This window comes from Solanum pennellii, chromosome 1, assembly GCF_001406875.1.
Source record: "Solanum pennellii chromosome 1, SPENNV200".
NCBI lineage: Eukaryota > Viridiplantae > Streptophyta > Magnoliopsida > Solanales > Solanaceae > Solanum > Solanum pennellii.
In genome coordinates, this window is record NC_028637.1 from 91964484 (window position 1) to 91980897 (window position 16414).

General features: G+C 30.1%; 3 protein-coding genes across 4 annotated transcripts; 1 reads left to right on the forward strand and 2 right to left on the reverse strand.

Annotated features, from left to right (window-relative positions):
• Positions 1–2553: 2553 nt before the first annotated feature.
• Positions 2554–5700, reverse strand: LOC107016185 (ADP,ATP carrier protein 1, mitochondrial-like). Of its 2 annotated transcripts, none has more exons than XM_015216678.2 (4): positions 5600–5700; positions 4343–4809; positions 3885–4256; positions 2554–3245 (listed from the first exon to the last, which is right to left on the reverse strand). In XM_015216678.2, exons 2-4 carry the CDS (start codon positions 4799–4801, stop codon positions 2949–2951), a joined length of 1128 nt encoding a protein of 375 aa, XP_015072164.1. In that variant the 5' UTR covers positions 4802–4809; positions 5600–5700; the 3' UTR covers positions 2554–2948. The 2 variants fall into 2 exon arrangements, with proteins under 2 accessions (XP_015072164.1, XP_015072171.1); XM_015216685.2 differs by having other exon boundaries at positions 5515–5604.
• A 1668-nt stretch (positions 5701–7368) lies between these two features.
• On the forward strand, positions 7369–10347 carry LOC107003424. The gene is given in 7 exon segments (XM_015201780.2): positions 7369–7717; positions 7799–7863; positions 8029–8081; positions 8183–8650; positions 8829–8989; positions 8992–9002; positions 9486–10347. Coding segments are annotated over 7 exon segments (1098 nt in total). The 5' UTR covers positions 7369–7572; the 3' UTR covers positions 9681–10347.
• LOC107003507 lies at positions 10182–10773 on the reverse strand. Its single transcript, XM_015201881.2, has one exon. It carries the CDS (start codon positions 10594–10596, stop codon positions 10393–10395), a length of 204 nt encoding a protein of 67 aa, XP_015057367.1. The 5' UTR covers positions 10597–10773; the 3' UTR covers positions 10182–10392.
• Between the last annotated feature and the right edge of the window lie 5641 nt (positions 10774–16414).

The window sequence follows — 16414 nt, forward strand, 5'->3', positions numbered from 1 at the left end:
CATTGTTACAAACATAACTACTCATGTATTCACACATACAATATTGATACAAATGATAGAAAATTAATTATATAAATACAAATGTTGAACGTAATATAATACTAATATAATTGTATTAGCGAATAATATCAATTATATTCGTTAATACAATTGATACAACATTGGTACAAATTATTATAACAATTAATTATACAAATACAGTTCTGTACTAGATGTTATTCATACAATTGTATCTGTTGATACAATTTATTCATTGTTACAAATTATATTCTTTAATACTATTATATTTATTGATACATGTATATACTGATTATACATATGCGATTATCTAGCAGATATACAAATAAAATTGTTGATATATATATACATACTAGTTTCTTATATACTATTATCCAACAAATATAAATCTCCTCTCTCTGCCCTCTTTCTTTCTCGTTCGCCTCTCTCATTACAATAACATGTAGTTATGAATCATAATTAAATAAACTGTAGCTATTTTACCTCGTTATATTTAAAGTTTTTGCTATTTTTGAAGGTTCCTTTAAAATTAGGGATAATTTTATAGAATGACAAACTAATAATATAAAATAAATATAGTAGCTATAGTTTGATTTATTTGTGTTCCATAGCAAACTGTTTGTCAGTCCCTCTGTCCCTCGTATTCTCGTTCACCTCTCTCGCTTTATACAATAGAATTGTATAAATTGTGTTTCTAATTGTATAAAGCGAGAGAAAATTGTATATACACATGCAAATACATATATTTTTGTCCTATACACTTGTAATTATGCAATAAAAGAACTCCCCCACCCAAGTCTCTTTTGTCTTTCTCTCTTTCTCGTTTTATACAAATTCAAATTGTATATCATTTCTCTCTTTCTCATTTTATACAATTCGATTCGATTGTATATTCCCTGCCCAAGTCTCTTTTGCTTTTCTCTCTTTCTCATTTTTATACATATTCAAATTGTATATAATCGTCCTATACACTTATAATTATACAATTTGTTTTATACAATTCTCTGTCCAAGTCTCTTTCTCTTTCTCGTTTTATACACTTCGTTTTATACAATTTGCTTCAATTGTATATGTATAGCGAATTATACATATATATGTTTGCTAGCGCAATTATGCAAACTTTGTTATAGCATAGAAATATAATTTTATGTTTTCTGTATGTGAAAGTAGACCTTAAAATTAACGTCAAAAAACAATTTCTGAATACACTTTTTAAACTTGGGAAAATTGTATATAATAGCAAACTAATAACCTAAAATAAATGGAGTAGCTACGGTTTGATTTAATTGTGCTCCATAGCAAACGTTTGCAAAAAATTGCCAGGCGCCTCTCTCCCAAATATCTCGCTCGCCACTCTCCTCCAATTTCTTGCTCGCTTCCTCACTTTTTATACAAACACAAGTGTATAAAAATTGTTTCTAATTGTATAAAGCAGAGAAAATTGTATAAATACATATATTTTTATTCCTCTCTCTCACCTCTTCCAGATCTCGCTCGCCACCCTCGCCTTTCACACTTATACAAACAGAAGCTAAATGTAAAAATTGTGTTTCTGTTTGTATAAAGCGTGAGAAAATTGTATATACACATGCAAGTACATATATTTTCGTTCTATACACTTATAATTATACAATTAAAATACTCTCCTACCCAGTTTCTTTTGCATTTCTCTCTTTCTCGTTTTATACAATTTTCAAATTGTATCTAATTTCTCTCTTTCTCGTTTTATACAATTCGATTCAATTGTATATTCCTTGTCAAGTTTCTTTTGTCTTTCTCTCTTTCTCATTTTATACAAATTCAAATTGTATATAATCGTTCTATACACTTATAATAATACAATTCATTTATACACTTCATTTTTATACAGTTCTTTGCCCAAGTGTCTTTCTCTTTCTTGTTTTATACACTTCGTTTTATACAATTTGATTCAACTGTATATGTATAGCGAATTATACAGTTTCTACGTTTGCTATGGAGCGCAATTATGCAAACTTTGCTATAGCATATAAATATGAATTTTTTATTTGCTATATGTGAAAGTTGCCCTTGAAAAATTTCCCATCTTTTTTCCCCAGCTTCAGCCTAGTATGGTCCAAATGGCTACTTCAAAGATGGGCCTTCTTTTTGGCCCAACTCAACCATAGGGACAAAGCCCATTAACTGATATAATCAGCAACCATCTTTTACTTTGATGTTTTTAGGAAAAATTACACAAATTCACGATAAAGATATCATAATATCTCTAAAATTCTCCATCACTTTAAAAGAATTACAAAATCCTCTCTTGGATACATTTTTATCCCCTCTCAGATGCATCACTATCTCCTCTTGGATACATCACAATCAAGGAATGTATCCGAGTGCAATGTAAAATCCAAGATTTTTATAATCGAGAAAATTTCAAGATAAGATATAATTAACTTCCAAATGTATGAGACTTATATATCTTATACTCAATTTTATTTAGACAAACTTTGATGCAAGCTTTTCAATAATTAATTTATCAGGTCTACCTGTTTACTCTGAAAAACATTTTGCCAAAACATTCTATGCATTTTGGTTTTGATAACACTTTGATTCACATGACAATTAGAAGCACCAAGATAAATACACAAAATAATCAAATGATTTAACATAGAATGCACTAAACTACATTATTGAGTTGGCTGGAAAATCTATTTAAAAAATTGCCCCATAAAGTGGGGAAAAGAAAGTTGAACTTTTATGCAAGATATGACTAACAAAATTGGGCATTGTACAATGCCTTAATTTTTTGGGAACCTGAAACTAAACTAGCAACTGAACTGAACTGAAGCAGCAGCTGCTGCAATATGAATCACATCTCCGGTTTTTGTATTCGAAATTCAAGTTAGAATATTCGGATTAATGTTAGGTAGAGAGATGGCAAACATGATTGCTGATCAAGCTTAAGCGCCACCAGAACCATACTTCTTTCCGAGTACAAGTAATTGGAGTTTGTCGTAGCCAGAGAGGACACCAGCACCAGCGATAGCACGAAGAATGTTTGCACCAGCACCCTTGAAAAGGGACTTTGGACCCTCATTCTTCAAGATTTGAGTAAATGCATCCATTGAACTTTTGTATTTCACTGCTTCACCAGATGTCATCATCATTCTTCTACGAACAGTGTCAATTGGATAGGATGCTAGTCCAGCACCGTTTGTGATTAACCAACCTAGTGCAAAGCTAGCAAAGAAGCTATCCTGAAACCAATAAACAACAAGACAAATAATTTATCACAGAAAACATGTGTATGCAGATGCTTCTTTCATGTTTTTAATACTGATGGGCTCTGGAGTGAACCATTTAATAGCCTTGTTCGTGAATATACACATAATAGGGCTTCGATAAGCCCTGGATGTTAGGGTAGATGGATTGCTTAACCAAGACTAACTCAACCTGAGAATTAGTGAGCTTTATAAGTTCGGCCACTACACAAGCCGCTAGTGGAGAAAGCTCTCGAGCTTCCCTTCATTCATTATTAAGCTCGGCTTTACTTTCTCGAAGAATCCTGTATTCATGGACATAAGGCTTGGCAGACCTTCCCTTTCTGCCGGAGCTTCATCGGGACTGTCTTATTTCCCAATCAGATGTTTGAATGTGAGTTGTACTCCACGAGGACCCAAACAAGTATGGACTTGCCATGACATTTGAATACTTTTCACGTGGACTAGAAATGCTCAATGAGAATTTCCAAATGAATCGACATTCAACAGTATTGAAGGCATATGTTTTAGACATCCAGTACCAAATTTAAACAATAAGATCATCATGGACGGGATCACTAGAGTTTGCACAAAACAGAATTTGACAATGTGCAGTTAGTACTGACGCAGCATTACCTGTAGTGATCCAGTGAGGACAACCGGCTTCAAAGAATCATATAAACCAAAGTAGAGACCGCGGTACACAATGATTCCAACACATGAGATATTGAATCCACGGTAAAGTCCAGCAACTCCATCAGATGCTAATGTCTTCTTGTAAACATCAACCATACCATTGAACTGTCGATCTCCTCCTCCTTTTGCAGCCTTAGCATCATTAGCTAGCCTAGTTCGGGCATAGTCAAGAGAATAGACAAAGAAAAGGGAAGATGCACCAGCTGCACCTCCTGATGCAAGATTACCAGCAAACCATTTCCAGTAACCGTCTCTGTCCTTTTTGAAGTTAAAAAGCCTCTTGAAGTAATCCTTAAACGCAAAATTCAAGGCCTGCACAAAAAGTGAAAGAGATAAATATATAGCACGAGATCAACGAAATGAACAAGGGATCTAAATTGTGTGAGAAAATAACGAACCTGAGTTGGGAAATAACGAATAACGTTTGCTGTATTGCCTCTCCACAAAGACATAACTCCTTCCTCCTTCATTGTTCGGCTAAAACATTCAGCTATGCCACCGTATGGTTTAGATAACCTCCCAGCCTTGATCATCTCATCCTGATTTTGGATCAGGAGTTTGACACGCTCAATTGGAGCAGCTGCTGTCTTTGAAACAGCTGCTGAGACACCACCCATAAGAAAATCAATTGCAAAGCTGGTAAAGCCTTTCTCTGAAGGAGCTTGGACGAAAACTGGCGATGAGTAAGATGAAACCACGGGCATCCCTTCACATCTATGCAACCAGGGCTTAGTCTGATTTCCATATTTATATTGCCTTTGGTATGCCATAAGATCTCGATTTTGCGTAGATCTAACAAGGAAAATTCCAGCTGCCTTGTGAGTAACAGAGGGGTATTGTGGCTGATCCATCGTCATCTCTGTCCCTATACATCAAGAAATGCAAACATGTAAATGAAATAGATTTTCCTTACAATTACTAGACATGTATAAATGACTATATCTCCATAACTTTTTTTTTGGTTTCTCATCCCAGATCGCACACTACTGGACCCATTCGGGTGTGGTGCTCCCAACAGGATTTTCTACATATCCAGGGCTCGAACCCGAGAACTAACCAGATGAAGCACTCCCATCAGTGCATCACAACTTATGTTGGTCTATATGTCCATAATTATAGATGAATCCTCAGTAACCATATTTCTCCATTTGAATTTTAAAAAAAATTAATATTATTGAACCAAAAAAAGAAAAAGATGATATGAATCATGACGAATGCACCATAATTTGTTCAGGCTTATGCTCAAAACGGATTATAGTAACAACATCAGTGTGAGAGTGTCTAGAAAACAAATCTAGGTTCTATTTTAGTTTCACAAACCAAATCCAACAAATTATTAAACTGAGAGTCTATAAAAAAACAATCTGTCTAATCATACTTCTGCATACATCGTATCCTCTCCAGAGTCCACTAGTGGGGTTACACTAGTATGTATGTCTAGTAAATATACAATTGTTCAAATGCTAAATATCATGTCAAAGTGATCTTATATACATTTCATTTTTTCCAAATAAATATCATATATCACATAAAAAGAAACAATCATCTAAAAAATTTAAACAAATCCTACCTTTTCACTCTTTGAAGAATGTAAATACAAGTTTAATTTGTTTTTGTTTTTTTGAAGAGAAAATAAAGAGAAGGTTAGTACTAACCTGATAAATGAGATCAAGTATTTGGGAATTATGGGTTGCTTTTTAAGTAAGATGCAGAGAAGAGAGAGTCTTTCTCTTGCCTCTAAGTGTGGAGTCAAAAGTGGAGATGATAGGTACAGAGACAATTAAGGCTTTTAACTATGACATTTCTAACTAAACTATTGTTGTGACTTTCTAATTTTCAACTAAAACTATTTTAATTTTTCTACATTTTTTCAATGCCACTTAATATTTTTAAATTTAAAAATTTTTGTAAAAGAAATAAAACATGAGTTTTAAGTTTTGCTTTTGGAACTTCTTTTTTTAAAAGAAGTTTGAGTGGCTTTAACATCTATTTTTAAAATTGAAAAATACGGTAAATAATAGCAAATACATAAATCATCTACATTTACACATAAAAATTTACAAGTTATAATTTTAATATGAATGCAATTTTAAAAATTGTAACACACACACACACATATATATATATATATATATTATTTAAACAAATTTACTAGTATAGATATAAAACATAAAATCAATTAAATAAACGAAATGATTAAAATGATTCAAGAGATATTTTTGTCTTTATATTAGCATGTTCCATGGTATTAAATTCTATGTATTTATTAGTAATATCTCCATGTGAAGGTATTAGTAAAAATCCTATAATAGCAGGTAGGGTTGCTAATCCATGAATTTATTATACCTAATTACATATTTATACTAAATAATATCATATGTAATACATAAATAATTTCTCCTAATACTCCATATAAACGTTCCGTAAGATATAATGTTACTTTTTTTTTTCATGATTGAATTTTATTTGAAGATTTTGACTTTTCAATATTTTTACGATAAAAAATATTTGTTAAAATACAATAATCATAAAGATAATAATTTATTCTAGTATATGTTCAATGGTCAATAAAGCGACAAATCAACTAGTAATAATGATGGAATTCACAATAGATTGAATTTTAAATTGGTGAATAAAGTAGGCTTACAAAGAGTGAATTGATTGAGAAATATATATGTTAGTTGAAGGGTTGTGTTCGCAACTCAACTCATGGTATTTGTATAATGATATTACCTTAACTATAGTCAATAATTTGCAATATACAAAGAAAAACGATTTCTTAAAAAATATTTACTTTGAAAAATAGTTAGATTTCTTATTAATTTTTAGTGTTTGTTAAATAAATAAAAAATGTGTATTTCAAAAGTATTAATATGCAAGCTAGTTAAATATTATGAGGATTTTATTAATTTTAATAATAGTTTTATTTGAAACGTTAATCAATTATATGCTTTAATAGAATAATCGAGAGTAAGCGCTATAGCTTGTTTCCATATTCAACGGCATGATCGAACTAAACTTTTGCAATTTCAGAATCTCTCCGTTAAATGGCTTGTTCTCCCCAACTAGAATAGATCGTTCAATTCCTTCTCTTAGAACTGTACTTAAAAAATTCTTACCTTATACGGCTCAGCAGTCAATTCGGATGGGAAGGAGGGCAAAACGGTCAAGAAAGGAGATTTGGAGACGATGGGTGCACGAGGATGAAATCACATACTTAAAGATTACTTACAAGTTATAAACTTGTTTTCGGCATTAAAAAAGTCATTTTGCTTATTTTGAAGGAGTTATTTGTGCTATGTAAAAAATATTTCGCCGTACCACACCCCAGATCCACAAGTAAATACGTTTTAGACCATTGTAGTTAGATCTGGAGTTAATTCTCATTGATTAAAAACTCAGCAAAATAAATAATAAATAAATAAAAGAGAAAAAATTCTCTAACGGTCAAAAAAAGAAATAAATAAAACAAAAAAAAAAGCTCAAAATCCCAACGGTCTTGTTAAAATCTCTTTGTTGTCAGCTCCTTCAACAACAAAGAAACGTTGCATTTTCACCTGTGAATTCATTTTTATTCCTCCAAATTTTATCTGGGTTTTGTACATACTCTGTTCATTCTTCAAGAACCATGGAGATAGCTGTCATCGATTGGAAAACCATTGATTCAAGATTTGTTAAAGACGATCTTTATGAGCATTTTAAAGCTCCTCAATGGGTCGATTTCTTCGCCCCCGATGCTCCTGTTGATGATGATGCTTGGTTCTGCAGACCTGGTAAAGAAAATTTATTCTTAAATTTTACTTCATTTTGGGGATTTTCTGTTTTAACTTCTTCTTGTTTTTTTTGGAGAACAGAGTGTAATCATCCAAAGACAGTGGAAGATTTCTATAAAGTAGCTACCCCTTCCTCCTCTTCGAAGGTTTGTGCTTTCTTCCTATTTCTGAAATTCCCACAAGTGGGGTATTGTAATTTGAGTGTTTTTGCTAGTTTTACGAATACTCTGTTCTAAATTCTTGTGGGTAATGGTTAGTTTCTTGAGAATCAAAGATTTGCTCTGTTATTTGACAAATTTGTGATTTTACAGCTTCAAAGATCAGCTAGTGTATCTGATATTCCTCTTGGGGAACGAAATAGGAGGTATGACAAATGGAAAAAAAATAAATTATTATGCAATCGATTCTACCTGAGTTTTTATTTGGACAAGATTATGAATTCATAAATGGTGTTTTTAATTTCAGAGATGCAACATTGAAGAAGAGGGGGCTAATTCAACCGTTGGTATCATTGAATAAGGATTATAAATGTGATAAGATTGTTGAAGATGGTGAAAATCAGAATCCCAATTTTGCAACCCCTCCAAGGTTCAAGGCTAAATTGATGAAACAAACAATCAAGTCGAGCGCGGAGAAGAAGCCAGTTGATGAAAAAGAGGAACATATACCAAAGCTGAAAAGTACTCTTTCAGCTAGGAATCTTTTTGCTGGTGGGGATTTGTTGAACAAAGTGTCTGAGTTTTGCAATGAGCTGAAGAGATTAGTAGTTACCAGGACTAAAGAGAGAGAGAAGTGTGCAGATGAGAACTTGGAAACAAGTCCATTAATGGTTGATGATAAAGAAAGGGAAAGGAAGCCATTGCTGGAGATGAATAAAGAGACTAATGAACTAGTGGCAAAGAGCAACACTAAGGACAAACAGAGAAGGAAACTGTAAGTTTAGTTTCACATCACGTACTTTATTTAGTCAACCAATTTTTTGCATCGAACATACTAGTTTCAGTTGAACGCATAGCTTATAGTTGAATAGTTACCCAAATGAAACAATTGGCTGAGCAAATACGTTATTAGAGGTACTGAGTATAACTGTTGGTGAACTCTATCTATGCAGGAGAAATGATAATGCAGAAAACACACCAATACTTGTGGATGTGAAGAACATTAAGCGCAGAGATGAAGAAATTTTGTCTCAGATCCGCACAAATCCTCCCACTCCTCAGTGTTTCTCAGCCAGCCGGGGAGTTACAAAGGCTGCTCCATCTAAGCCTTTGAAATAAGGCCTCTGGTATGTGTAAACCTTATTGTCCCTAGATTGAATTTTGCAGTTCCAAGACTCGCAGACAGTAGTAACCTGTGATCTCCTCACTTTCTGCGTAATGATACTGTTATTTTCGGCTTCTTGTGATGTGTTTTTGGCCCATTATCTCCTTGCAATCCTCACCTTATGAGCTAACTTATCATGACAAGTTAAAGACTAGTCCAAGAGTCTATTTCTATGTAGTTTCAGTGCAGTTTAGTCTGCAATTTTAGCTACAACCAACTAATCTTCAAGATTCATTTTCATAGGATATTTGAGATGAGCTTTGGCTAGAATCAGCACTATTTTAGATCATTAAGACATTGCTTATTCTGTTGTTACCACCACTAGCTTGTTCTTGATTGATTGTTCTGATGATAAAAAAAAACAAAAGTATTTATAATGCTTTGAACTGTTGGTCAAAATAATCCTGGGACTGATTAACTCTGAATTTGTATGAAATAAAATTAGGAAACAAGAGGGATCCTTCAAGAGCTGGAAAAAAGCAGCAATGAAGGGAAGAGAAAGGAAGATCCAGGGAAGATGATGACTAGTAACAATAATCAACAAGGGCAGAGAGGTGGTGGTGTTATTGTTGCTGAAAAAGAAGCTGCAAGAGCTTTGGATGTTTTCTGGTTCTTGAAGCCTTGCACACTTGCCAGCTGAAAGGTTCAAGCCACACACCACTGTTGCTGAACAAACATTTCATGAAGTGCTTACTCCTTCATACTTAAAAAAGTTGTCATTTTGTTTTTCCATATTCTTTCATTCTTTATAGTTTCTGATACACTCAATCAATCTATGAGTTTTTACCCCCTTCTGTGAGGACAATAAGTTGTAAGAAAACAGTTCAAAGGTCCACAATATTAAATAACATTATCCTTTTATTGATGGAAAAAGTTGATTTTCAGAATATATATATCTATTAGAAAAGATAAGATTGTGATTGATTCTTGCCATGAGAACCTAAAAAGCTCTCAGCTTTATCTCCATCTCCATTTATTTTTATCATGGAAAAGAACCCCACAGCAGAAAAAGGAGTCCCCCTCATCTTTTTCACTTGGCAATAATTCTCTTGGAACAGTGATAAACCAAAACAGCAATATTCAGATCTTGTCTTAACAAAACATTATAAACTAATTGAATTATGCATAGAAACGGAAACAATTGCAACCAATAATAACCCTTTTTTTTATTAATGCACTTTGATTTAACATGAACCATCAAATCTCTGAAACAAAAAAACAAAGCCTTGCAGAGAGAACCACCAAACAAATCCACAAACCCAGAGATATATTGTAGGCTGAAACTTGAAAATTGAAAAAAAAAAAAATATTTACAGAGGGGGTTGGTTCAAGTTTAGTGAATCTTGAATAATCTACCTTGTAGTGACACAAAACATACAATTCAAGAACCTAGCCCAAACATGTCGTAGCCTGGGATACATCCTTCCTGTATAAACACTTGATTCCCTACAAAGATCCTCCATAGTTTCCACAAAAAGATTCAAGCTTCTCACCGGAGGTATATACAGAGTCAAAGGCACTGCAGAAAACGCCACTGCAAAGAACAAGTGCAGCATCTCCACTTAAAACCAAAAAGATTGATTTTTTTTCCTTCAAAAAGCTAACAACTTTGGATTTTCTTGAGAAAATCAAGAAAAGGGGGTTTTGTAATGAGTTTTTTGGAGGATTGTTGTGGTTGTGGTTTTGGTGAATGATTTTGGGGAATTGAGATTTGGATGAACTTGGACCAATTTTGTTCATATATTAAATCAGATTGTGAGGCGCGTGTAATAAAAGCTATTACGTCCTCCGTCTCATATTAATCGATCACTTTTCCTTTTATATTCTATTAAAATATAGATGTTGAATATTTTAAAAAAAAATTAGTTATAAAAATAAAAAAAGCTTAATTAGTAGTAACTTTTTTAATCCAATAAAATTAATAATTAAATAAAATAACTATTTTTAATATAATGATCACGATATCGCGAGAATAATAAAAAAAGACCAGCCGTCTGTTTCTTTCCCATTTTTTTACAGCACCTGGTTGTCATCCGTGGTTTTGAGGTTTTTTTTTAAGGGAGTAATGGGATATTTGGATAATTTTAATTGGATAACATATCATAATTCATTTAGTTTATATTAAGTGAATTATCGAGATATGATACACTTCTTACGAAATAATTAAGAATTTCATTAAATAAGGATATATAAATAAAAAAAATTAAAATTTTTAAATAATTCACTTATTTTAAAGTATTAAAAGAATATCAATAATTTACTTAATATGAATCAGAAGGTGTATTATAATATGCTTTCTGTGCTAAAATTAAATATTTTTACTTATTTAGTTTAGATAATTAAAAACAATTGATTGATTGATTTTAAATTTATTTTTGTTATGAATTATAATCATTTTTAATGTATTTTATTTTCTGTGATAAATTTCATTATATTTAAGAGTGGTGATTTTGTTTGGACAATCTTGTGTTTAATGAGTTTAAATGTATTGTATGGCTGAAATTTGTACAACTAAATCTTAATTATCGAACAAATTAGATTGATGCCTAAGAAATAGGCAGGGGTTTTGGTAGGTGTATTAGTGAAAATAACAAGTGAAAATATGTGTTCTTAATGTAGGTATTGTAATCGATATAGCTAATTGTCATTATTATTTTGCGGCGTTAATTATTTATATCATTAGATTATTAATTATCAGTTTCTATCAACCATCACAGTTAATCACTTACATGTTAATCACTATATCATATATATTTCGTCTACATCTATTATTATATATCAAATCCACATATTCCCTAGTTGTCATGTGACCTAAAAACCTTAAAATTTCTATCTTATTTTAGTGTTTATTATTTATCTTTTTTTTCTCTCTCTATGGCCTCTAATAATATTTTTACAATAGAGATCTAAATCGAATTACTTACATCAAATCAACTGTTATATATTTTCTAAAAGAAATTAAAGATGAGTTAGCATTTTTATTATAAATTTGTGTATTTTTTTATTTAATAATTTAGGTGAATTTTAATTTGTTACTTTTTTTTTATTTTTAATGAAAGTTATGTAGTGTATAAAAATTAGATATTTTTCATTATATATATATATAAAAGAAATATTTTGGAAGCTGATTTGGAGGTGTTTCCCTTGCTACAAATTTTGGTAGTATATGTTGATTTTGACAAGTTGATAACTTGATATTATCAAGATGTTGACTTGTATTCTTATCTCATAATTAAATAAAAAAGAAAGTTTGGTATTTAAATTGACTCTCTCTTTTAAGAAATGGTTAAGTCATTAAATCACTATTTTAGCAAGTTACAAAATGATTTTAAAATTGTGATCTATATAATCATATACAGTATTTTTTAATTGGTGAATAATTTTTTTTTACAAAAGAATGGACACCTGTGGGTATTCGGAAGTTTGGATTGCAGCATCTTTTATTTGATTTAATTTTTTGGTAAATTAAAATGTAATTTTGAAGAAAATGTGGTGAGTGATTTTTTGTCATAAAAGAATTATTTTTATAGTTTTTGTTATGCTCGAATAAAATTAAGTGACTTTTTTATTATAAAAAGTTGTACATTAGTTAAAGTTAAAGTTGATTGACAATCTAATAAAATTATTTTGAATATTGTCAATTCACATGTTGATGTTGATAGTTCCGTAAAAACATTATTCTACTACACTTTCTTTAGAATGAATTTTATTTTATTTGAAAACTAATGGTAGGTCATAAAAAAATTCAAATTCAATTTGAAATTCTATTTTAAATTTTAAAAATGAATTATAACTTATTTTTAGTTAATTTTTTAAAAATTTATATTGAAATATATTCAAGTACGAATATTATTCTAAATTATCGTCATAAAAAATGATTTAAAAAAAATCATCTTGAACTATAATTTCATAAATTTTTAGAAAGCTAAAATATTTGAAATAACCTAACATCTTCTTGTGTGAATAAAAATATATGAGGATGTCAATACATTGGATTCCAACGTAAAACTTAAATGTTAGATTTATGATAAATTACTATATACAAATAGTCAACGCTAAAGAATTAAGAGTCTAGTATGTATGTCATTATTATTGAAAAATTAAATATTTGATAAATTCTTAAAATTATTTTTAAATAAATACATAAATGATTTTTCTGTTAGAAAAAAGCTAAAAAATTACGCTCCTTAAAAAAATGAGAAGCAAAAAATTTGTGTTTTAATACGTGTAACAAACTTAGAAAGAAAACTAAAAAAAGTTGATGGTACCAAAGATTAAATAAGTATAATTTTTTATGAGAAATGTGTGTATGGCGTAGAAGAGGAGGAATCAATTTGACTATTAAAAAAGTGGGTAGTGGTTAATGGTACTCGAAGCCACAGGGCTGACCCAGTGAGTTCTAGATTCATGTAACAAATGAATTTTGGTTTTTATTAATCCCTTGATATTTTGATATATCATGTCTTTATTTTAAAATTTTATTTTTTGTATTTATATATTACATATATTGTTTTGATATATTATGTAATTGATGTATTTATTTGATATCGCATAAAGTAATATATGTACATGAAAATATAGTTGCAAATGATATTTATTAATAAATGACTCAAAGTAACAGTGTTGGTCCGTTTCCTCCTCATATGACCGAGAAATGCATGTTCATCGTAAGGAGATTGTTTGTACTAATATGGAGGAATTATATTAAAAACTAGCACACCACAATTTATTGTTCATTTTTATTTTATTGAATTAAAGTTTGATTAACTAAAGTTAAATGAAACAATTACTTAAGTAAAGAATAACTAGTTTTTTTAATAATTTATGATTCATTTTAATAACTTTTTTTTTAATTTCGTAATATTGAATAAATAAGTTAGGCTATTTTAATAGTTTTATTTAAAAAATTAAATAATATAAAATTTTCATATCACATGTCTAAATAAAACTTTAATTTTATTTTATAAATTTATATTATAATATCGTATCATAATTTTATATCGCATGATCAAACGACCCAAAAAAAACACAAAACAAATGAGGCTAATACAATACCACTTTGGAGACTTTTTTGTTTGCACAAACATGGGAAGGCTAATATATACAAAAACCACTTTGCTAGGCATATTGTTTTGGTGGCTGAGATCCATTGCATAGAAGCCCCTCGAATGTCAACTTGAGTAGCTAGGCAAATGGGATTTTTAATTCACAATAAATATAATATATTTTTTTAAAAAAAGAAAAGAAAAGAAAAAAGAAACGTCGAAAGTTCTTTAAATCTACCAAAATTTGGTTTTAGTTTGGAATATCATAAATGTCGTGAATAAATCACTACTATTAAAGTTCTTTTCGTATTTGGATCATACTAGAGAAGTCTAGGAGAAACACATGTGCTGATCAATGAAGTTTTCCATTTTGGTCCATACATTTAATTCATTTTTTTTTAAATCATATATTTATATAAAGGAAAAGACTCAGCTACGTGGTATTATCATAAACAAGAATTTTCTTTTAAATTTATTTGTTTTCACAACTATCCTTCACCTTTCATGAAAAGATGTGACTTTTATGAAAAGTTGCGATTTTTATGAAGATTTTCGACTTTTATGAAGATTTGTGAAGTTCATGAAAGGTGTGACCTTTCTACAGAGTTGTAACTTTTTTAAAGAGTCGTGACATTTACGATAAGGAAAATACACATTTGTTCATACTATTTTTTTTTTCTATAAATAGAGGGATTTCCTCTTATTTTAAAACGGTGAAAATTCTGAAATAATTCTTCTTCTTTTACAGAATTAAATTAAATATATGTGTACTTTGCTCTTGTTAAATGACTAACTGAAACCATTAGTACTGTATTAATACACTTGTTAATAGAGTCATTCCATACTTAGAGGATCTTTCGTTAAACCTCAGGTACTAGACAAGAATAATTTCCTTTTAAGGAGACATTGTGCATTCAATTGACTCAATTTTTTTCTTTATGTTTCATTCTATTGTTATAGATCCTCGTATATTTTTTACAGTCATTAATTTATGTTTATGATATTACTTATTGATTATGTTTTTCTAAAATTATTGTAATAAGTATTTGTTAGTAAAAAAAAGATTATTTATCTATTAGAAATTTAGTATCTCACTTTGATTTTCATCTAATTTCTAAAAAGTATCAAATAGTAATACTTTGTGAAGGCAAAGAATAAATTATAAAATCAAATTAAAGATGATTGATTGAAGTATAAATGATAAGATGATATAATTATCATTTTTCTTTTATATTATTAATATTCATTGCTACATAATCTTGTATGTAAGATAGCATTGCGCGAATAATTTACTAGTATTTATTAAGGTAAGGACTCCAAATCTCACCAATGAAATAAAAATATTTTATTTATTTCTTAATTTTGTATCAATCAAATGCCAATTACAAAAAATGGGATAAAGGGAGTACCATGTTTGATAGTAGCATTTAGTTATTACGTAAAAAAATTGACACACACCAAATACGATTTTGTTATTATTTTGTAGTCTCTAATGAATAAAATGACTATAAGTTAATGAAATAATATACTTTTTTCATCGCAATTTATATAATCTAGTTGGATATGATATTAAATTTAAGAAAAAAAGTCTTTTTGAAATTTATGATTTAAATAAGTTATAGATATTCGTTTGGCTAGAAATCACGTCATCAAGTGTAAAATGCATATTTAAAGTTAAATTATTACTAAATATAAAAATATGTACTTTTTTTTAGAGCAGACTAAAGTTGAAAGTACGTTATATAAAGCGAGATAAATAGTATTAAACATGCAATAACAAATATTCAGTGAATATGAATATGATGATATAATAGTAGATGAGAATGATGAACAATTAGCTAGGGATAACAAAGTCGCGTGCTTTGTTTGTTTCATGTTGTATGAAACGATGCTTGTTGCATTCACTCCAAACTACTACATTGCTTTAGTGTCATGAACACTACTTGTTATATGTGCAACGAAGATCCAATTGTCTTGTAATACAAACTTATGATTAATTTTGATAGTTTTTAAAATTTATGGGTGTAAACCATATTTTTCCTAAAAAGTGAATTATGACTGTGTTTGGTATGGAGGAAAACATTTTTCAATTTTCTCATGTTTGATTAGGTCAAATGTTTTCGAAAATGTTTTTCCAATCAACCCATTTTCCTCAAATTTAAGAAAAATAATTTCCCTTCAAAACTTAAGGAAAACATTTTTCAAAACACTCTTTCAACCTCCCCCCTACCCACCTCACCACCAGCCCCCTTCCCTCCAAAACCAGCCCACCCACCCTACCAACCCCCAACCCATCCCCTATCCCTAAAAAAATTTTAAGTCGACCCCC